At 39.8% G+C, this 24,462-nt stretch overlaps 2 protein-coding genes across 2 annotated transcripts; one reads left to right on the plus strand and one right to left on the minus strand.

The window, feature by feature from the left end:
* Positions 1–617: 617 nt before the first annotated feature.
* On the plus strand, positions 618–6,620 carry LOC103719109 (serine/arginine repetitive matrix protein 1-like). Its single transcript, XM_008808185.3, has 4 exons — positions 618–817; positions 2,510–3,728; positions 3,965–4,192; positions 5,243–6,620. The coding sequence occupies exons 2-4, from the start codon at positions 2,512–2,514 to the stop codon at positions 5,379–5,381; spliced, it is 1,584 nt and encodes a 527-aa protein (XP_008806407.1). The 5' UTR covers positions 618–817; positions 2,510–2,511; the 3' UTR covers positions 5,382–6,620.
* Positions 6,621–17,493: 10,873 nt separating this feature from the next.
* Positions 17,494–19,942, minus strand: LOC103719108 (probable nucleoredoxin 2). The gene is made up of 3 exons (XM_008808184.3): positions 19,755–19,942; positions 18,578–19,057; positions 17,494–18,500 (listed from the first exon to the last, which is right to left on the minus strand). Exons 1-3 carry the CDS (start codon positions 19,854–19,856, stop codon positions 17,841–17,843), a joined length of 1,242 nt encoding a protein of 413 aa, XP_008806406.1. The 5' UTR covers positions 19,857–19,942; the 3' UTR covers positions 17,494–17,840.
* Positions 19,943–24,462: the final 4,520 nt, after the last annotated feature.

Below are 24,462 nucleotides of genomic sequence, written 5' to 3' on the forward strand. Positions count from 1 at the left end.
TCTATTTAATTCGTTAAAAAATATTTAATCTAACTTTATCTGTTTAATAAATGAGTTATGCGTATCAGATCAGTTACCAGTATAATAAATAGGTTGAGTTCAAATATAAATTTTTAATCCGATCCACATTCAACCCAATCTATATCCAATCCGACTCGTTTTGGCCTGATTGCTACCTCTAAAAAGGCTTTTTGTTGTTAACAAGAAAATTTTTTAAAAAAATACCAAACATCAAAAATTCAAACTCACACTCCATATAATATATAAACTCTTCTCTCTTGTATTTTAAAATAATTATATAAAAAATAAATTCACCCTCCAAAGGTTCTTTTCTTTTTTAGTTAAAAAAAATTGATCTAGAGATGAAGAATACTCTCTATATATTTTTCTCCATCTCTCGCATGTCACAACTATTCAGCCAAACAACTTGGCAGCGAGGGTTCACCAAAATCATGGTTCTCTCTGTTTCTATCCTATGCACCGTTCTGATTAAAAGAGATCAATCAATATGATGAACGTTACACGTAATAATAAATCTTCCATACACCGAATCCGGATCTCGTCACCATTCACAACAGCGTAAGCGCCTCTTGTTTCTACGTGGCCGGCAGCGGAAGTGGCATATCCGCGTTGGCCTGGAGATTGGGCGGTGACGGGATCCACTCATCTAAATTTTGTGCCATTAGCTTCCCTTTTCCTCCATTTCCAAAAAGAGGAGAGCTTCTCGAAACACCACTGAGAATTTTAGGGCGCCCCCAAAAAGTCATTTCCCTCAATATTTCTTGCCTTAATCTCACTCATAGAGATCGAAAGGGAGGTACTATTTTCTCCATATGAGATCGAATCTCGTCTCTGTTTCCTACTCCATGATGCATTTTTTATGTTTTTAGGCTTATTTTCACTATATTTCTCCGATTCGTTTTCGGTTTTGGAAATCTCGAGTTGCAGAGCCGCAGAGGTGTGGATTTATAATCTCTTTAAAAAAATATTTCTGTTGTTATATATCCATGAAAGAATCTGAATGGGATGAAATATGGTTATTCTTTTTTATTTTTTTTCGAATGAGGATTAAGGTTTTGATATGGGTTCGTTGATGGTTTCGTTTCTTGTTATTCGAAATTGGGCGCCGATAGAAACTTGATTCTGATTTTTTTTTTGGTTGTTTTTTTGAGTGATTTCGTCGATCTGGGATGTGAGTTTCTCCCCGATTTGAACTCTCATTTGACATGCATTCATGGTGTGTTGATTGGAGATAAGGGAATTCGTATTCAGATGGATGTTTGGTTTTGATTTGCAGCTGTCATGGTTTTCTTCTACCGCGGTGGAATTGAAATATCAGTGCTTTCCCTGATTAGGGTTACATTGGAGTATTTAGTGTAAAAGGTTTAGTTTTCTAGGGTAAAGTTGTGATCAGGTATTCATAGGAAGATTGCCTTATTCTTTCTGTGATCCTGAAGAAAGTGGGTGAAAGTTTTCGGTTGAACTCAGCTATGGATATCAGAATTTATAAATTGTAGAATTTTCGGGGCACGTTAGAAACTTTTGTGAGATTTATTGGTTTTTTAATTTTCCCAATTTATTACCTGTAACATTTGACGTATTAATTGAAGGGATTATTATTTTAAGGTGGTTTTCGTAGGCTACTAAGTTGCGAATGCCATTAAGATAGCATATTCTAGTTTTCCATTTTATTTTCATTTTTCTTTTGCTGATTTCAAAGAAAATCAGTGCTTGGAGTATTCCCAATTGGGACGGTGGTAAGGACTAGGGTGAATGTATTGCATACATAATGAGATTTTTGTTTTGGATTTTTTTTTTTTTGCAAGGTGAGGTTGCTCTTAGATCATTCTTTGTATAGATAATAGATCTTTGAGTTGGTAAGTATTTAGTGTGATTTCATAAGTTACCAGCAGCTTGGTTTTGAAACATCATTCGCCATTGATGTGTTTAATTCATGGTGGCAAGTTGAGCGGTTACATTTAGACTCTAGGAGTTGTGCAAAAGCAAAATGCATTGGCTGTTTAAGCTTATTTAAGGGTTTGGTGAAGAGTAAATGCTAGACCTTGGGGCAGGAAAAGCAGAGAACCTTTTTTTATAAAAAATGAGTTCTCTATTTTATAAGTGAAATAAATATTCTTTATGTAGATTCGGCTGTTTTTAGCAGTTCCACTAATGATTAATTAGAAAAAGGTTAGCTGGACTTTCTTTCTTAACTTCTTTTTCTTTTTTCATTCTTTTTTTTTTTTTTGGTCTAAATGTGCACTATTTTGCTATTTTATCTCCTTGAAGTTGACAAATTTTTAAATTTTGGGATGGGTGGGTAGGGTTTTGATGGTTGATTCCATATAATACAAGTCAAATGAGAAGTATGCATTAGTGTCATTTTCTCAAATGTAGACTGTAGAGAGTCAGAGACAGGTAGAATTTAGTTATATATTGTTATCATTTGATTACTTGACAAATAATTGCTTTATCTTGATTTTTCCGTCCTGTCCGGTATATTATGTAGGGATGGATTTTGGTTCACCCGATAAGAGTTTAGAAGAGACCAGCAAAGAGGAAGGGCCTCCATATATTGGAGAGCTAGACCTTAACTTACTTGGCAACAAGGATGAAAAGGGTGGAAAGAGTTTTCAAGATGAAACTGAAGCATTGGATGATAACATGCAAGGTCATGCATATCAGGAGCAAGCTGGATCACCTCTTTTACCTGGTAATTCAGCTGTTCTATCATCTTCCTCAAAGAAAGCTGAAGAATCTTGCTTGCCAATTGAGCCAGATATGCAAGATGACAACATGGAGAGGAAAATTTCAGACTATACTGATGAGGGATTGATGTCCACAGTTGAGGATTATGAAAACCATGATAAAATGCAAGGGGCTGACCATGTCGATATTTCAGGTGAACAGCTTGATACCAGTGTTAATAAACTATCAAATGAACCGGAACGTAGAGATTCTTATCCATGCTTTGATAAGCCTGTTTTATCAGCTGATCAAAATGATAATTCTTATGAAGAAGTAGATAATGGAACCTATGACTATCAAAGTGCAAAGTCACCATCTTTGATTGCCACAGAGAATGGAGATGTTGGAAACATATCGGGGGATTCTCAATCTGGAAAGTTTGAGCTTAGCAATGAGGAGATGGATCATGAGAACTTTAGTCATGATACTAAAATGAAGGAAGGCGACTACCCTGAGGAGATGGTAGCTTCCGATAATAGCGGGATGGTAAGAGAGTGCTCTGGTCTGCATTCTCCAAAAATGCGAAATGGTACATCATCACCAGAGAGAAATCTGTCTGATTCTATGGAAAGGTCTCCCTACAGCAAGCCATCAGCAAGGCAAGAGCCTCTCCCTCCTAAAAATAACGACAAGAAATCAACTCCTTCTCCAAGTCCATCTAAAAGGAAACATTCACCTTCTCCAGAAAAGCATGGTGTGGGTCCCAAGAGAGCTTCTTCACATGATTGTCTATCTCCACCTGTAAGACAGAGATCTCCTCCAGGAAGGCCAGCACGACGAGATTCTCATCACAGAGATGATTCTCCGAGAAAACGCTTGTCTGTGTCACCTCGAAGGCGAGATTCACAGCGAAGGAGGGATAGGTCTGCATCTCGATCGCCTGTGAGGAGGAGGGATTCTTCTCGATCCAGAAGAGACCACCATGGTAAATCTCGATCAAGGTCTCCCTATGCAAGGGATCGTTATCAAAGATCACCAAGGTGATATTCTTTTTATATTTTTAAAAAATATTTCTATTGCTCCAGTTTATGTGATCTACCTTCTTGAACATTTAAGGTTTTTGGCTTTTGAAAAGTCTCTCTCCCTCCCTTCCACCACCTCCCCTAGAAAAGGGACTGTGTGAGGAAACTAGTCTAAAACCAATAATAGTTAATTGATTAAACATTGTCTATCCTTTTTTTATAATTTGTTAAACCTCTTGGTTGCGGTGTGCTAGGAGAAGGCATTCTCCAAGGCGCAGATCTCCTCCACCAAGTTATTATTCTCGTCGTCGCTCTCCAAAGAGGCCTTGGTCGCCACCTCCAAACCGCAACACTGGAATTGGCAGGCCTGGAAGGAATTTATTTGTTGCAGGTTTCAGCTATGTCACTACTGAGAGAGATTTGGAGAAGAAATTCTCAAGGTTTGGACGCGTAACAGATGTTCGGATAGTTCGGGATAAAAGGTAACTTTGTTTTCTTTAAATTAGTTCTAGCTGTTCATAGCCATCTCTGTAGCAAAAGGTTTGCACTGGCATCAATGTCATTGTGGTCCCAACTCTTTGAGATGTGATTTTTTTTATACCACATCTACCCAAATTTGGCTATAAACTGTGGATATTGAAAGTAGGTTCTCATTTGTGATTCATCGTTGTTTCTATGTGCATAATTAGCACATGATTTAGTATGAAGGATAGAAGACATGGAGAGTGAGCAAAGAAAGGGCAGAAGAAAAGATTAAAGAGAAGACTAAGTGGCAGAAAGGCGAGATAATAATAACTTGAATTCCTGTTTAATATTTCAAATAAAAATGCATACACTGGAGCTCCACAAAACTTCTGTCACATAGACTGAAAACCACTCTAAATCATTCTCGTAATAAACATAGGATGTTTCCAAGTAGTTGGGTCAAGGTTGATGCTTTTTGTTAGGAAATCTAGGACTTCCTCAGATCAACCTCTCACTAAAAAAATCATACAAAAACCTATTACCTCCTTATTGAGTCAATAGCCAAAATAGGACTGCTTCTTTCTAAAAGAAAATTATTCCAATACAAAATTAAATATCAAAGGTTGCTGAAACTCATCTATGGACCACTAAAACTATCCATCAAATTAAAATCTTAAACTTCAATTTAAAGACTCCGAATCTACCTTGAATCTTCAATATTTGTCATGATTTCTTTCTCCTCATAATTAAAAAAAATGAAAACTAAAAAATATATGTTCCTGCTATATTTTATTTTTTAAAAAAATATTCTGTGCATGCACAGCAAAGGCATATATTATGTGCTGGAACTTGAAGTAGGTATTCTTAGCAGTTGCTATTTATATTCTTGGGAATCTAAACCTTCAAATCAAGCTTTTGAATTTTGCTTTCCTTTCATTGACGCTGAAACTTGTCTGACATGTTACATTTGTTTTTAGCATTTTGTTGAGCAATCTTCAATTTTGTCAGTATTCAGGCTTGTGCTGTTTTGTACTTCTGTTGCTTAAATGTTTTCCTTCTGTATATAGATCAGGGGATTCTCGTGGCTTTGGATTTTTGTCCTTGGAAAGGGATGAGGATGCTGATGCTGCAATACGTGCTCTTGATCAGACAGAGTGGAATGGTAGAATTGTTCTGGTGGAGAAATCAAAGACATCTGCTCGTTAAACCTTCCATCTTGGATTTTACCATACTTGGAGAGAGAGGGAGATAGCTGTTTGTCAGCTCTATGTCATACCAATATTCCTTTCAGCCATATGACATTGATTGTAAGGATACGGCAAGTATTACTTGAAACTAGACTCTTGATGCTGTATAAGGTCTATCTTTGCTTGATTAATATAGACTAATTTCGACAGATTTCAAATAATCTTGGTTGTTTTGCGTATCTGTTTACAAAAGTGAATTATGTGTATAAATGAGGGCACTTGTTTCCTTCAGATGGTAGCTCATGTAAAATCTTCTTTCAGGGTTCAGCAGCAGTTAGAAATGAAAGTTATTGTACCTTTCTTGTTTGTCTGGGAACCTCTTCCTTAAACAGTACCATGCATTACAAACATTGTACATGATTTGAACTGCCAACTCGAAACAGATTATCGTGGGGCATCCTGCTTCTATAATATAATATCCAGTGCTTCTGTCATCACTTGCGTGAATTGGCTTGAAGAGTGTATTGGTGAAGACATACATTTTTGCAGCATGAATTTCTAATCAATATTTATGTGACTCATCCTATGTTTTAGTAGATATTTCTTTTGTTCTTCAGGTTATGTTTAAATTAGTCAAGTCAAGCTTGGTGTCTTGTACCCTTCTTTGTTTTGGGCACACAAATGCACCCCAAATGTTTTATCTCAACCATGGTGTCTTCCCCCACCTGACCGTGGTCAAGTTTGTGTGCACTTTCGGTTCCCTAGCATGGTTTCTGAAGCTTGCCTGCATGAAACATCAGCTAACTCAGTTATCCGAGCTTATGGTGAAGATATGCTTTTCTGCATCTTGATTCTTTAACATCTATTGGTTTTTGTAAGCACATCACATATTTTGGAGATTTTCTTTTGCTGCAGGGTTGTACTCGTACATAACAATACCATATTATCAAGCCTGATGACCCGAACCTTACTTTTGTTCAAGCACCGTTATCATCTCGAAATATCAGTATTATGTAGTACCAGTCATGGTTTCAAAACCAAGCATTGTGGAGATAAGTTACCATTTTAATCTGGATAGCTAATCTTGTAAACTGGCATGAGAATGTGTCAGTTGGTTGAGCAGTGCTTGGTCCAAACATTTTTTAGGATCTTAAGCCCAACAAGTATATCTTCTGAGGGTTTCTTTAGAATGGAACGGTACCTTGTAGAGCTTGGCAGAGCTAAACTCATTTTAAGAGATAATTTCTGATATTCATGGTGACAGCTAGGCTGCTTTTGCTAGGTGATTGAAGATGCTGCCACTATTGTTCTCTCTCGGATGTTGCATGAATGCTTTTGTCTATACAAAGAATGCAAAATTAGCATGACTGGGTTTTGTATCTTTTAAATTGTTTAAAATGTGATGTGAATCGTTCTTTTACTATGAATGAATGGATCAGTGTTCCTCTTGGTAGCATGTTTTGCTACCATTGCTGTGCTTAAGGTCATCGCAACATTTCAATAAGCCTTATATTATTACATCGAGCTGTAAAATAAGTGCATGCAGAAAAAGGTTTGCTTTAAATTTGATGTTGGGATTTTTATTGTTAACCAGAGAGGTAGCTTATTTTGGATGCAGTTCTTTATTTTATTGATTTCATATGACCTTCCATGCAAAATTAGTTTGCCAAATAAGCCATCTTCCTGGCATTTGTCAAAATGATTTAAATAAATCATGGGGTTTGTGTCTGAGAATGCAATCTTATTTGTCATGAATCCTGGGCGGCGCTGAATTTCTGTCCGATATTTTGGGCTTTGGCTGTATCTAGTGGCTAAGTTAACAAAGAATTAAGGTTTTTCTTACAATGATGCTTTGAGCTACAAGCAATATGCATTCTTGATGTGAAACAATATTATCATGAGATTTTAAAGAAGGATAGTGTGCTAATTTAGACTCCAAACTTATCTTAACTTGTAAGAAGAAACTATAGAAGATACTTTTTGTGGTTGGCCGGTGAAAGGCAAGAATCTCAAAAAGTTTGAGAAAAGTTGGAATTTGCCTTGTAGTTCTGCTCTCTTGACAACACGAAATGAAGATCTTTTATGGTTCCCTTGATGGTTCTATGTTCCATTTATAATTTTGTTTTTTTGAGAACTTTCAACTGCGGTATAGGCTTGAATATTTGATAAATTGTGGTTATCAAGGGAAGTATAGAATGATTAGATATCCATACAATGGCTATTTTGTGGTTTACAGGAATAATGAACTATGTCATCTGCAGTCTCTTATTTAACATCATCTGTTATGTAGCTATATCATTAATGTTCATCAAATTTGAACGTCAAATATCCATGGATGGTTAACAGATGACCCTGATGCTTTAGGCAGGCCATTCTGAGGAATTGTTGAAGATCTGTTTATACTGCAGGTAAATGCTCAAATCAGCTTTCAGGCTGACCTCCTGGGGTGCAGTTAATGCAGCCTCTGATCCTGGAGAGGAATCAAGTTTAATTCTCGTCACCTATCCGTAAATTCTTCTAACTAAACTAATTTCCCCTTGCTCCCTCTCTCCTTCTATGTACAACTTGTTTTGCTATCGAATCTTGTTCTGTCTTACTATTCCATCTCTCTGAAAACTCTTAATTCTTGTTTTGTGTTCTTTTTTCACAAACTGTAGACCCTTCTTTTCTCCCGCTACTGTTCAACTTGTCTTGCTATAAATCTAGTTCTCTTACATTGCTGAAAACTCTTAATTGTTTGTTTTTCTTATTATTTCTTTTCTTAACAAACCTGATCATATTGTTGTAACTTTATTAAAGAAGGTGGTTGATTTCTTTACCAGACAAATTGAACTGTATCTTCTTCATGGAGCTGCTCATCAATGTGCTTTGCTTTGGGTATATGTCGGGGTAATACTAGCAGCTCAGTGTCTTCATTGTAAAAATGTCGCACCACCAGGTGCACCTGCTCTCATTTTTGGGCTTATAATCTAATTTAGTTTGTATGAATTTTATGTTTCCTCCTAGCCACCGAAGTGCTTGAAAAGGTCATCAACAATTGCTTTTAGTTTATGCAACACCAAGCATGCATGCTAAAGCTTCTTTTCAGTTTCTTCTGCTTGACTGGTGTGAGTGCACTTCTTTATAGGAAAGCTTGCAGGGCTCTGCAGGCTACCATTAGCTTAATGTCAACCTTGTGAGCTTTTACCTTAAGATTGTGAGCTTTTACCCTCTCCTGTTGGTACAACTTTAAGGGCACTCCTTAAATGCATGGGATGAATGGTCTTTTTATACATACAATTTGATGGTGAGGAATAGGTCCCAGAAGCTGTCAAATGCCAGACTTTGTGATGTTGCAGTGCTATTTTGTTCTGGGCAAATAGTTTTGTTTCTGTACAACTTTCTTTCATTTTCTTCAGTGATTTTAAAGATTTTATTTTTCAGATAATTTTCAAAATATTTTTTTACAAATATCTAAAATCTATCTAATACATAGCCGATATGGAATCTGGATGGTTCATGAGAAAATATCATTTTTTATTATTTAAAGCACTAAAGTCAAAGATTATTATTATCAAAAACAAGTCTAAGATCTAGAAATAAATTTGTCTTTCATAATTGTTTCTTGCGGTTTCTCCAGGACTCAAACACTTCATTAATAAATTTATTTAAGAGAGAGAACCCCTTTTCCTAAAAATCCCTCTGAAACTACACTTACGCATAAAGGCCCCTCCAGAATTGCTCCAACGATCTGTGAACTTTCTTTGTTTGAAGGACTGCATTGATGTCCGTAGAAAACCTCTACGATTGGTTATATTGTTGAATCTGACCGTTGAAGGATGGAAGGCTACTAGAGTGAAGGAGCAAGGGAGGAGGTGATGCAGTCATAGGTCTAAGAGGCAGAGGATAGAAATGGAGGTTGGACTAGACCTGACCACGGTTCTGGAACCGCCGGTTCCGGTTCCACAAAAACCTAGAACCTCAATCGTAACCGAAAATAGTCGGTTCGATGCCGGTTCTAGAACCGCCGGTTCTGGTTTCGGTTCTAGACGGTTCCGGTTCCGATTTTAGACGGTTTCGGTTCCGGCTCTGATTTTTCAACATAAATTATAAAATTTTGAAAAAAAATAGATTGTGTAATTATTTTGGGGAAAAAATAGATTGTATAATTAATTTGAAAAAAAATAGATTGAAAAAGAAATTTAGATTGGTCATCATGACCATTTGAATTTTAAGGGAGAAGGCGCCATGTCTTTCATTTCTTTTTTTTTCGGGTTCGAATCGGAACCGAACCGCTGGTTCCGGTTCCGGTTCGGTTCCATCAAACCTGGAACCTTAACCGAACCATATTGCTCAAGGTTCCGGTTCGGTTAAGAACCGTGAGACACGGTTCCGGTTCCGGTCCGGTTCTTGCCGGTTCGGTTCCGGTCCGGTTTCTCGGTTAGAACGGGACCGTGATCAGGTCTAGGTTGGACAGAGGTGTGGTGGGATTGGGGTCGAATGCCAAGGGCTAGTCCAATGGCTTGGAGCGATAATCATGGCTCGAGGGTCATCGGCATCATGGAAGGGGAGAGAAAGAAAGAATGGACCTATAATTAGGGTCACCATCAAGGTCTCCATTTTCGAGGTCACCACCATCTAGGTCATTACCCATCAAGGTCATCACTAGCTTCTCCTCTGAGGTTACGATTTCAAGTGTTGGAAATAGGCTATACTCTAAAAATCATTTGATTATTTTAACAAAAAGAATAGTTGAGAAATTCTACCTAAAGGAAATTGTATAACAAAGACACTACAATAATGGAGGATTGAGTTGTAGGACATATCTTGTGCAGTAACAAAAAGACCAACTGACTTCATCCTACTTACGAAGATATTCGGTAATGCAATATGTGTTCAATATTCCCATGCTAGACCATATAGCTAATATGTGACTAAGAGGACCTAAAGAAGTAGTCTTTGGCAAGCGAAAACTTGAATTGACATATTCCAGCAAGATGCATCTAGTATGTTTTATTTATTTCCAAATTAATCGGAATAGAATTTCAATTGATTATTCTCTCACAAACTGAACCAATAAAGAATCAGATTTCATTAAAGAAGAAGATTGGGTCAGAAAAATAGTCTGCATATAAAGATTGGAGTAGGTCAGATCAAGCGAGACCGAACCTAAGCTACCCCAAGGTCCGCTTGGATGACCTTCAAATGGGTAGGGCCAACCAATTAGGAGACTAATGCCTTTGCCTTATATGCGCCTATGAGAAGGCACACCCATCAAGGCACATGCTTCTAGAAAGGGGTGGCCCCTAGGATTGACGCCCCTTAGTCCTTTTAAAATGAAGTCCAATTAGGACTCCTAGTAGGTGCCATCGACGAACATGCCACCACCTCAGTTTTATCTTTCTCAATATAGAGTCCGACTAGGACTCTTGGTCACTATCCAAGGAAACCTTAGCATCTCCCCTCCATAAATAGAGGAGGCGCCTTAGGGTTTCTTCACATAATTCACACATCACATAAAGAGAGAGAGAGAGAGAGGTGCAGAGCTAGGTTTTTCCATTTCTCGCAAAGAAGAGTGTGTGAGAAAGAGAGAAAGCTTATGAAATAAGCTTTTCTTACGAAGCATCCCCATGGCTTACTATTGCTGAAAACTCAAAGATACGCCAAGGTCAAGATAAGCATGTAGACTGAAGTGGCTGAGAATAGTAACTCAAAGGGTCTTGGGCTTTCATGGCTTTAGTATCTCCTAGTAGATATATTTCACTTCTATTATGGATGTATTCTATATATTCATGATGATTTATTAAAAAAAAGCAATCATGTTCAATGCTTATTGATGGGAGGCAAAATGGATCGTTCTATTTCTCGGCATAAGTCACCTAATTTTGACCAAGCCCACCTTAGAAGGCCGAGCTCAGAAGACCAACTCCAGAAGGCCGACTCCAGGAGGCCGAGCTTAGGAGGCCGACCCCAGGAGGTCGAGCTCACAAAGCCAACCCAGAAGTCCGAACTCCAGAAGACCGAGCTCAGAAGGCCAAACCTAGAAGGCCGAGCTCATAGGGTCGACCCCAGAAGAAAGCCGACCTCAGAAGAAGGCCGACCTCAGAAGGCCGATCTCGTCATCCACATGCTGCAGCCATGCCCTGCAGCAGCCTCACCACACTATGTTTTGCTTGCCGGCCATGTCACGACATATCAACCAAGAACCATACCCTGCAATGACTGTCAACGCCTCACCATTTCCAAGAATGGACTGCACTGCGTGCCACAAGTAAGCTCTGACTGCGCGCCATTTCCTCCCATGATGGGAACGGGCTATACTTCCGCCATCTGGATACCTCTACAGGGACTATAAATAGCCCCATAAGGTAACGTAAGAGGGACCTTTCTTGGCTGGACTAAATATATCCCACTCTAATTTGAGTGTCGGAGGGCCCTCACTGGAACCCCACCGATGAGGCTTTGTGCAGGTCCACCGCCATGCGGGAGGTGGCGCTCGTCCTCTTCTTCCACTCACCGGCAGCTCCCTCGACTCCTCCGGCATGGTCACCCTTGGGCCAAATTTGAACCACAACATATTTGGCGCTAGAGGAAGGGCCTGAGTCGTGATCATGAAGTTGAGAGGTCAAGGAGCTTCAAATGCATTGAGGAACCAAGCACTAGCTCTCGACAACTCACTCCAAAGTCCACCCCTTGCAGAACCGGCGGACCAAATTTTTCAAGTCCAATCAGAGCAATTCAACCTACTTGTCCAACAAGTCCAAGCACTCACTGTGGCTGTTCAAGGCCTACAACAAGTAGAAGACCAGCCTCTACTCCCTCTTCACGAGTATAAGTCCTCAGGACGCCACTCGAGACGTCATTTTTTATAGAGCGTTGCCACCACCGAAGCTCCCACCGAGCTCGACGTCATTTTTCTGTAGAGTGTCGCCATCACCGAAGTTCCCACCAAGCTCGACCCCCAAGCCGAGAGGCTTGTTGCGCATCCATTATCATGAGAGCTCGTATCGAAGCCTAACGCCTCGAGCACGGGAGCACCCATCTGTGGCAGGGTCTGCCCCATGCCGAGCTGCAACATGAGCCCGACCCGAGCTTGGCAGAAAAGTCAAGGACTTGGAGCGGCAGATACAGATATTTCGGGACCGAGCCTCGAAGCGAGATGCCGACCTCGACTTTACAACAGAGTCTCCATTCCCTCAATGGATCATGGATGAGTCAATCCCCCAGAGGTTCAAGATGCCACAGATTGAGCAATATGATGGCTCATCCGATCCTTTGGATCATTTGGAGAGCTACAAGGCCCTTATGACACTCCAAGGAGCCATAGACGCTCTACTCTGCAGAGCCTTCCCAACGACTCTCTGCAAGGCAGCTCATCTTTGATTCTCCAGAGTAAAGCCCAGCTTGATTCTCTCCTTCGAACAACTAGGCAGGCAGCTCGCCACCTATTTTGCCGCTAGCCGGCATCAGCGCCGGACCTCAAACTCCCTCTTTGCCATCAAGTAGAAGGAGGGAGAATCCTTAAAAGACTACATCAATCGCTTTACCTCGGCCACATGGGAGGTTCGCGATCTCGACCAGTCAATCGCCATGTCAGCATTGAAGACTGGAGCTCGGTCCTACAAATTTCTCTTCTCCATCAAGAAAAGCTTCCCCGCCGACTTTGTTGAAATGTTGGCCTGAGCTCGCAAGTACGCCAAGACTGAGGAAGCCATGGCCTCTCGGCGGGAGGCAACCGAACGACCTACCAAGATGCAGAAGAAGCGCCATGAGGAGCGCTCCCAACTAAGCAGCAAATTTTTCTAGCATGAGAAAGAGCCTAGCTCGCCCGAGGTCTTCCCTCCAAAAGTTTCAGACATACACTCCCCTCACATCCACCCGAGCAGAGATCCTCATAGAGATTGAGGGTCAGGGCTATCTCCGACCTCCATTGAGGATGTGACCGATAGAGTTGCGGCAGTGCTCGAAAAAGTACTGCCACTTCCACCAAGATCGCGGCCATGATACAGAGGATTGCTACGAGCTCCATGATGAGATCGAGGCACTTATCCACCGAGGTCGGTTGAGTTGTTTTATCCGTGATCATGCCTACAGGAGAGAGCTCGAGGAACAAAATCCAATGCTGCGTGAGGAGCAAAATAACAACTGACCTCTCGCAAGCATCATCAATACCATCAGAGGGAGGGCGAGTAAATACACTTGAAGCATCGAGCTCGGAAGAAGGAGCTCCCTCAAAACATCCGTGCACTGCAGAAGTCATCTCCCTTTCCAATGAAGACCAAAAGGGCGTTGAGCCCTCTTTATGATGACGTTGTAGCTATTTTCTTTATCATTGCAAAGCTTTAAAAAGGATTTTAGTACATAATGGGAGCTCGGCTGACGCCTTATTTTATAATGCCTTCCGAAGGATAAGCGCTCCTCTGGCCAGATTCACAGGATATTCCATCCCAAGAAAGTACTATGAAGTTAAACCTTCTCGTGGCCCAGGTCAGTTCGGCTTACAACACTATTCTTGGCCAACCAAGGCAACAACAAGATCGGTCCAGCCTGGCAAAAGAAAATGCTCTTGGGTAGCCATGGATCCTGCATGATCATGGCTCCTCGACCTCGGGGGGCAGTGACGCGGCCCAAAGCTCAATGCCTGCCGCCTAACGGCCTCCAACGACTCCCAGCCGGTGCTGAGCTAAGTCCTGAGGGATCTCGAAGCTTGGGAGCTGTCAATATGTCTCCAAAAGGTATCTCCATCCCCAACGTTGCCCCCCTTATTTGTATTCTCGAGCTCGTCTAAGTACTCGAGCTCTTCTACCCTCGAGCTCATTTAAGTGCTCGAGCTCTTATGCCTTCGAGCTCATCTAAGTGATCGAGCTCTTCGGTCCTTGAGCTCATTTAAGTGCTTGAGCTCTTCCGCCCTCGGGCTCATCTAAGTTCTTGAGCACTTCTGTCCTCGGGCTCATCTAAGTGCTCGAGCTCTTCTGTCCTTGAGCTCATCCAAGTGATCGACGCCATTTCAATGCTAATTCGACGCTAATTCGATGCCAATTCGACGCCAATTCGACGCCATTTGACGACATTCAACGCCAATTCGACACCAATTCAACGACATTCGACGACATTCGAGGCCATTTCGACGCCAATACGACGACATTGGATGCCAATTCGATGCCAACTCGACGACATTTGACGCCATTTTGACGCCAACTCGACGACATTTGACGCCATTTTGACGCCAACTCGACGACATTTGACGCCAATTCGACGCCAACTCGACGACATTCGACGCCAATTCGATGCCATTTTGACGCCAATTCAATGACATTCAACTTCATTTCGACGCCATTTGATGCCAATTCGACGCCAATTCGACGACATTCGATGCCATTTTGACGCCTTCTGCGACAACGCGCCCCGATCTGAGTGGGGGCACCCTGCTGAGTTTACGACAAGCCAAAGAAGGCCGTTGAAGTTGACCTCGGAGCAGAGTCACTTAGCTCGGCTTGAACAACTCGACCTAAAGCCCTTAGCTCCAACTACACGAGAGGTACACCTACTCGGCACATACTTCTCTAAAGATACTTGGCTATATTACAGGACAATTAGTGATTGGACTACTTCCTTCGCCCAAGACAAAAGAAACCTTGGACTCGGAAGTCGGGGGGCAAATGATAGGGGGCAAAATGGATCATCCTATTTTTCGGCATAAGTCACCCAATTTTGGCCAAGCCCACCTCAGAAGGTCGAGCTCAGAAGGCCAAATCCAGAAGGCCAAACCCAGAAGGCCGAGCTCAGAAGGCCAAACCCAGAAGGCCGAGCTCAGAAGGCCAAACACAAAAGGCCAACTCCAGAAGGCTGAGCTCAGAAGGCCAAACCCAGAAGGCCGAGCTCAGGGGACCGACCCCAGAAGGCCGAGCTTAGAAGGCCAACTCTAGAAGGCCAAGCTCAGAAGGCTGAGCTTAGGAGGCTGACCCTAGGAGGCCGAGTTCAGAAGGCTAACCCAGAAGTACGAACTCCAGAAGGCTGAGCTCAGAAGGCCAAACCCAGAAGGCCGAGCTTAGGGGGCTGACCCCAGAAGGCTGAGCTCAGAAGGCCAACCTCGTCATCCACATGCTGCAACCATGCCCTGCAGCAGCCTCACCACACCATGCTTTGCTTGGCGGCCACGCCATGACATATCAACCAGGAACCATACCCTGCAACGACTATCAACGCCTCACTATTTTCAAGAACGGACTGCACTACACGCCACAAGCAAGCTCTGACTGTGCGCTATCTCCTCCTATGATGGGAACGGGCTATACCTCCGCCATCTGGATACTTCTACAGGGACTATAAATAGCCCCGTAAGGTAACGTAAGAGGGATTTTTCTTGGCTGGACCAAATATACCCCACTCTAACTTGAGTGTCGGAGGGCCCTCACCAGAACCCCACCGGTGAGGCTTTGTGCAGGTCCGTCGCTGTGCGGGAGGTGGCACTCGTCCTCTTCTTCCACTCACCGGCAGCTCCCTCGACTCCTCCGGCATGGTCACCCTCGGGCCAGATTTGAACCACAAAGCTTATTATTTTATTACACTGCACAAAACCATGCTAGACGGCTTACCACAACCTTCATCGAGAGTGGAGAGGGAGCAAAGAAGAGAGGAGTTTTGAGAGAGTTAGGGCATCTAGTTTCCCTACGAGGCAGAGGAACAGGGAAAGTGGGGGCATATAAATGAAATTTATGCCCTCATTCAAAAGTTAATTCATAAGCTAAGTCTTGCGGCGCAAAAAAATCTTTTCATGATGTCAAAAGCTACTCTCAATGCCATTTCAAGATAATGGCATCCAATGTATAGGGCGATGGCAAGGATAAATCTGCAAAATACATCAGCACTGAACGTAAATATGCAAATTATAACTTCTTAAGGATAAACATAGAATTTTTTATAGTATGTGTGTGTGTGTGTGTGTGTGTTCCTTAATTGTTTCTATATGGTGACCACAAAAATGGCTCAATCAGCTATTAAAAATTGAGAAAAGAGTCCCCACGTAAAAAAAATAAATAATATGTTTGGATCCATATTTTTTCTCTCTTTTCGAATAGATCCACTTCGTTTAAAATACATAGTGATTGTAGAATGGTTCCATGGCCGCTATACATGAAAACACGCGCATCTCCCTCATGTCAGTTCTTAACATGTTTAGATCCATGCTTTGCATCTTCATATAAGTAAGAAATGGAAAGGAGAAAAAAAAATTGGACCTTCTTCAATGGCATGAGAAACAAATGATAGATTTTTAACCTGTTCCTTAACCATGTTCAGATCTACTTTATGTACAAATGAACAATTTTCGCAAATTCCTTGATACATCTTGCTCCCAAACTATTTCTGAAGTAGGCAAAATGGTCCACAACATGTCCAATGATCCTCTTGAATCACATGATACTAATGAGAAGCTACGCTTGATTTTGAGGCTGGCTCATTAATCAACTGCTGAAGTAATTAGTGATCCGAATCACTTAAAAGCTTTTTCTTTTTTAGAACCAGCGAAAACCCACCCAATTCACTGAGAAAAAAACTTTTAAGAATTAAATATATGTTTGAATGCATTAATGTTTTCAGATTTAATCAAAATATACCATCTTTACCCAAAGGACTGTCCAGCTATAGAGTTGGCTGACACACAGAAGCTGCCAAAACATTCACCCAGATACTGAGCACAGCAAATGAGATACTAGCTTGTAACCAACTCTGTTGCCACTCCTTCGTTATGCTGAACTGAACTGTATCATAGTCGAAAACAGCTTTTGTTTATATTGATTACTTAGAGCCTTTTGGTATCGTCATTGCTTTGGTGTTTTTCTCTCTCTACGAAATAGTGAAATACCAATAGATTGATATTGAAGTTAGGATTAGTACAAAACTTCTGCTGCGCTTTGCTTTTATTTTCTCTCCTTTTTGGAAGTAATAAATCTGTGCTTCCAAAAACTCGTAAAAAAAATAATTTAAAAAACCAGAAGGGTTTCATGGTGCAGATCATGCTGTCTAGTTCTTTTCCACTCTTGGCTTTTTAAAACAAAAACAGAGAACAAAGCAATACCAAGCAGGTCCTTAATTTTTATGATGTTGGCCAAGCATTAGATATCCCGTAGGACCAAATGAAGTTGTCAAAAATATCAGAAGCATTTCAAACCCAAGAGAAACTTCATTAGTTTCTGATGAACAAAGCTTGATTTGACATCATCTGTTGAACAGGTCCACAAGTACAGATTATGCCTTGATACAATAGTAGAACTAAAAACTTACTTCCAACCAGAACATCATGAAATCTTGTTCGAGTCACAAGTTATACCTGGCTGAAGGAAGGGTAATTCAGTTGTATTCCAACAAACACTTCTTGGAGCAGTGGATTTCTGTCTAATTCTGTCATCAGAACCTTTGCATGATGTGCATTTTTTTATACAAGTAAGTTTTCATATTCTAAGGAGATACTTTCAGAAGCTGCTTGTCACAGCAAATCTTCCTATAGTCCGCTGCTGCTAAAAGCACAGGAAGAATTATCAGTTTCTGCCTGTTTAGTTCCAGTACTTTCTCCTTCAGCCTCTCGGCCACATTTGAGATGTATCTCATAACCACATCCAAGGCACTGGTATGCCCAACCCAAGCCCTGCTCCTCACACTCACAGCATATATAAGGGCCACCCCCTCTGTTCTCTGAGACCAAATTAAGTATGTGACGGTGACCCACATGGTGAAAAGTGCTCGGGTAGCCCTTGGCTTCTTCATCCAACTTCTCTTGAAGCAGCCTGATCTGAGCTTCAGTGAATGGAAATGCCATTTCCAAGTGCAAGTTTATCAGATTTCTTCCCTCCTTCGTAACGGTCTTTCCATCAGGACCAATTATGATCAGAGCAGGAATTCCTTGGAGATCGAAGTAACGAGCTAGTGCTCTGGAGGACTCATCATTGTATGGCAATGCAAGCCAAGGCATTTCACTGTAACATTGCAAGTACCCTGCTTCATCTTTGTCCATTGAAACAAACACTATTTCAAACTCCTCATTCTTTTCTTTCAGGTTGTCATATATCGATGCCAACTTTGAAGTAAACTTTGTACACGGAAGGCACTCCTGAGCCGAGAAGTACAATCCTACTGTCTTCCCTACCAACTTTGAAATAGGTACCTGCAACTTTTATCTACAGTGAGCATCGATCCTACCAAAGGAAAGCACAACTCAATCCTAGGTTGCGATACTTTTACCTGCTGCTCATGACTAATCACGCAATCTCTACCATGCAATGAAAGAAGCTTCTCTAAAGTTTGAGATGCATGCTTTGCTTTCTCGTCAGCCTCCAACTCCGCCATCCTCTCTGAAGTGAAAGGGAAAGCCCGGCATTCGTAGCGGTTGACAAGCTCCACGCCGTCAGTCCTTATCAGCTCCCCTTTTGAATTCAGAATTATTAGAGATGGAATACCCTCAATTTGGAATCTTTGTGTCAGACTTCTCCTAGATTTCAGGTCACTGAATGGTATTGCAGGCCATAGCATTAAGCTATGAAACCGCTCAAAGGAGGCATGATCTTCGTCAGATGAAACATATACAACTTCAAATTCGGACCCCAGTTCTTTCAGCTGATGATACACACGGGCCAAGACTGGGGTGAAGGTCTCGCATTTCGAATACCAGTTCGCGGCGAAGTACAAACCTATAGTCTTTCCTTCTAATTCTTTAAGATCAACCTGTGGATTCTCATCATTGTCAAAGATCAGACCAATAAAAAAAAGAGATTTCAAAAGTAAATCCATGGATGATATGATTGCAATTTCTTTGTTTACAAAGCCCAAAAAAAAGGGACAAAAAGTTGGATCTGATCGATTTTTTTTTTTTTGATTTAGGTCTGATGTTCATGGTTGCCTTAAATGGTTTACCACATGAATCCTTAGAGCACAGAACCATAAGGGAGCTAGAAGGCATGCAGCTAGATATTCCAAGAACCACAGAGTGCCAAAGAAATAAAGCAAAACCGATTTAATCATAAATTAGGAGAGAATTAACAAAGATTTCTATAAAGAATAGCAAACACTATTTAAGTATTCAATATCCTAAGAAGAGAGAACAAATTTATGATCTAAGAGCAACCCTTTCTTTCTAACTTGGCGTAAGTCCATGACCAAGGCTACATACACCAGTGTGGCTCGAGATATCAAAAAAAAAAAGCTTACAAAGATAAATCCTGTGGAGTTCAACTTTGAGTCCTGAGCATATCAACTTTTGACAAAAACCAGAGGGTGATTGCAACAAAAGACTATAGAAAGGAATCCATCACAAACTCTCTTATATATTTGGAAACCAGAACAATGAATCGGCAGTGAGAGACTCTAATTAGATAAGAAGAAGTGATACCACTAGAAAGAGCAAACAAGCAATCATACAGACCTTGTTTCCAGAGGGAGAGAGCAGGAAATCTGTGGACAAGACAGTGAAGAGGTCTATCCCATCTTCAGTAGCAGCGGCCAAACCAGTTTTTGGAGCGGCCATGTCCTCTGTCTCCCTCTGTACCTCTTCCCCACCTCTCGACCTCTCTCTTTCACAACTGTACGTGCTTTATCGGCAAGGGGCAAGATATGGTCACCTGCGGTGAGGGCAGAGATAAAATTTAGACACTAATTTCTATTTTTTATCTGAAAATAGAACATGGAGATCCCACCTTCTCTCAGGTTCTAGTTTTACTTCTTTTTCATTGGATAAACTTTTTTTTTATTTTCAATTTTTCTTGAAAAGTAATTTCTAGATTTTTCTAATTATGCTACTTTAAAAATAAAATGCAAAAATAGATCGTAAACAATAATGCTAACTCATTCATCACCGCTCACCATAGCAACCGCTATGCTTATTTGTTACTGTTCATCACCGACTACTACCACCTTCACCATTATTACTTATTACCGTAACCACTACTATAATCATTATAGTCGCTATCAACACATTATAAAGAAATATCATTTTAAATTTTAAAATTTTAAAATAAAATAAAAATATAATTTGAAAACTAGATGTGATGCCAAATGCTATTTCATTAGCCCAAGATATGGATATTGCTGCTTTCGAGGAGTATTGAGATAAAATTTAGATACTAACTTCTGACTTGTTAATATTAAAATTAGCATGAAGATTCAAAAATAATAAATATATAAAAAAGGGTAAATGAAAATAACAATAAGGAAGCTTGTAAGTGGCCAAAAGTAGTAAGAAAAAATTAAAGATACTGAGAAACAATAATATATCAGTAGAGATTGGGCTTGGATTTCTTGCAAATATAGAAGAATGCCAATAACGTGAGTTTGGATTAGCTAGTCAAATTATGTAAATAATTTATGATATTGCAGTAGCTTTACCAAGGATGTTGTTTTCGTTCTAATATTGAAATATAGTTTAAATTTATATAAATAAAATATTATTTGTTTATATGCAAAATATTCATACTAATTAATAAATTTTGGCATACAATTTATCCATGTTTGCCACCTTAAAATTGAGAAAGCAATACATTCTTGGGCAAAAACTTTTCAAAATCTATATAATTTTATTATTTATCAGTACTATGCATTTGATGTCCGCTGAGTTGCTAAATCGTCATTGGATTTTCATTTCTATGCCTTTACTATGGTACCATAAGTAGCATTAAGCCTTTGTTGGCTATGAAACACTGCCTTCTATTTTGGAGAAGCTATTTATATATTTCTTAATAATAATGATTTTTTTTTTTATTGTAGCTACACGAACAAAAGAAATGTGTAGGCTACAATTGAGATAGGGATCGGAGCCATCAATCCTTCATCTCATTATCATAATTGGCCATACTTCTAGTCACATGCTTTATGCATGACCATCCCTTTTGGGGATGAAGTTATGGTCTCCTCACCATTTCACGACATTCTATGCAATTATAAAACTCGTAATGCATATGAGTTTGAAATGTTTTCTTTTCAGGTCATTAAAAAGGTAGTTGTGACCTCAAATCTTGCATATGCATTAGTAGTCGTATCAATTAGCAATCTTTTGGTGAACATTTTGACATGAAACTTTTGTTGATATATTACATTCGAATCAAAAGAAAAACAAAAGAAGATTTTAAACTTAACAATCGATAATTGGTATCCTCACATAATGGGTTCGTTTTATGATAAAGTTCTTCTAGATTTTCTTATTTACATGGTCGTATCACAATATTTATATAGTGTTATTTAAGATCCAATACCACATACTCAAATGACATAATGATGCTGCCTTAGTTTTTTTTGATAAAAATCAGATTTATTATGCCAATCTACTGTAAATACATTTATAAAAATCAAAAGAAATATCTTGCATAGTGGCTCATAATATAATTTTTCTGTGATCAACTATATATATTATCTAGTCTATAGCACTATTAGCTTTCTGATAGACATATATCACCTCATAAGCCAATAAATTAGTCATCATTTTCAATAATTTTGTCTCCAAAAATAAGTACTAAATTCTGATATGCAAAGCATTCAGAATATTTACCTTCAAATATTTCTATATAAATTCAATCATGGAACCGTAGCATTGGATAGACAAATATCTCCAGCTATAATTAGCACACTACTGGTGCTTCCAATGACAAAGCCTTTTCTACCCATCTTTTCCTCATTTTGAATAATACCATTAAAATTAATTAAAAAACTAAAAAAGGTTGATGTTCAACAGAAATAAATTATATATGGGAACGTAGAATTTACGGCAAAGAAACTACAGATATTCTCAGCTATCAAAGATTCGTTTAATAGCTGAAACCTGTATAACTTTCTCTTTCTTAAAGTTAAAAGGGTCAAAATTGACAATTAATTAGACGTCGAAAACCGGGTGGCTTGGTGACCACGTGGCAACCACACATTTTTGACCTCGTTGGCTGCACGGCGATGGGTCAAGTCATCTTTATCTCTGGCCCGGCTCTTTTAGCTTTTTCTTTTTTTCTTGCTATGATTGCCTTAAAAAAAAAAGGAGCACATAGGCAATTAGAAAAATGGAACTTTTCCACCAATTCTACCCGTTACCCTGTTAATTGTTATCTAGCGACATTTACCAGCAACCTTATTAAAAAACAATTATTCAAAAACTATAAGATATATTTAATGCATCATCAAAATTAAAATAGATGAAAATAAAAATCGAAATGGATATATTCTCCGACACCTTTGGTTCATAACTGAAATCAGAATCGAAATTTGAATACCATTTTTCTCTCCAATTGAAGGGTTCAACCAAATAGTTGGAACAAAAAATTTTTTATGTTTATTTTTATTTTTTTAAAGCCCAACTTTCTTGGACCAAATATATTCTAAGTTTCTTAGAATCTATGTTAGAACTCGTTCACATCTGTTGATTTCTTCTTATCCTTTTTTTTTTTAGCATTCTGGTCCCCTTCCACTCCACTATGGATGGATCCATGAGCATCCCAAGAGGCCATTAGAGAGTGGTCCCTGTCCCGTGTCCCTGTGTTCGCCCGAACGCGCGACCACCACCCCTTGGAGGAGGAGAAACGACTTTTTTGTGCAACCGAGCATTTCTTTTCCTCCAAGAACTTATGGTCTTGGAGGAAAAGAAATGGAGTCGAACAAATGTTCCAACAACAGAAGTCTATAAAGCACGCACTTGTGGTGTTTCAGACGTCTGAAAGAAAATGACTCGAGAAACGTTTTAGAGAAGCCATCAGAACATGGAAATACTTTTTAAAGGCACCTTGAGATGCAAATCTAATATCTTGGGCTCCTTTTTATAAACAGAGAGTTCTTTTTATCCGAATGAGCCTGAAAATGAGACTCCCGTTGAAATTGGCCCCCTACTATACCATGTACCAGTCTATGATAGGTAGATCAATTTTAGGCCACATTAAGAGAATTTATTCATCATTTTCATATGAAGAAAATACAATGAGAGCATTTCAATGAGATAAAAAAAATAGTATTTTATATATATAGAAAGAGAATGAGAGATAGAAATAAGGATTAAATATCTGCAGCAAAACCATAAACAAATCTAACTATGCATTTCCCATTAGATGCATACCAAAAAAGTACTATTTCAATCTTGGTTACATCAACATTGGAAACATTGCTAAGTTGCAATACTAAAATTTTTAGAAATTTCATGAAAAAATCATCAAAATTTTATTTAAAAAACATTAAAAAATTATTAAAAGAAAATATTATTAAAAATAATTAACAAAACTCATCATTGATCCATTCCTAGCAATCAAGCCCTTATCTTCTATCCAACTCCTTATAAAATCTATTAATAATAGAAATCCGGGGTGAGTTTGGTTCACGATCGGAGTTGGAATCAGAATGACCACATTCGTCGATACGTTTAGTTCATGATTAAAATCAAAATTGGAATCAGAATTAACTCTTGCAATCTCAACAGGCAGCCATTTCATCTACACATGTTTAGTTTGCTTTCAACCCTTCCCTCTAGGCCCCTACCCTCCTCAATGCAAGCCATTTTGCCAATCAGCAGTCTACAGTCTACAGTCTACTTTGCCAGCACACCAAATCTCATATGTGTGGGACCCATTATAGACAACCAACTCAAATCACTAAAGAATGCCCAATAATGTCTTGCTGTAGATCTCATGCCACTACAGGACACAAGCCTTCAGTTTGTACTCTGTAGACTGTAGCGTTGTGCTGGCTCCTTTATCTACTCTCAAAAAGAATAGCCTTGTACCTCTTTCTCCCCAAAACTCCAGTGAAATCCAAATTTGATACGTCTGCTTTGCTTTCACCGGCGTCGTGCTGGCTCCTTATCTACTCTCAAAAAGAATTTCAATACTGCAAAAGAGTTGTAATTGAATTCTGAGGGCATTTTCATTTTTTTCTGAAATTTAAAAGAAATAAAAGAGTTATTTATTATCTTTTTTTTCCTTTTTAGGGTTCAACTCTCTCTGCAAGCCCTGGACTATGGCCGAGGAGGGAAGTGAGAAGACTTTAAAATGGAGACATGCAGGACACGTGCACGCCTTCCACACAAAAGGAGATTCCAAACGCAACAGCCCTGGGGACAGGACAGCCTGGGAGCCCTCACAGCGCAGCACGTCGCGCGCCGGGCCACAGCACGA

Source organism: Phoenix dactylifera, chromosome 11 (genome assembly GCF_009389715.1).
Source record: "Phoenix dactylifera cultivar Barhee BC4 chromosome 11, palm_55x_up_171113_PBpolish2nd_filt_p, whole genome shotgun sequence".
Lineage (NCBI taxonomy): Eukaryota > Viridiplantae > Streptophyta > Magnoliopsida > Arecales > Arecaceae > Phoenix > Phoenix dactylifera.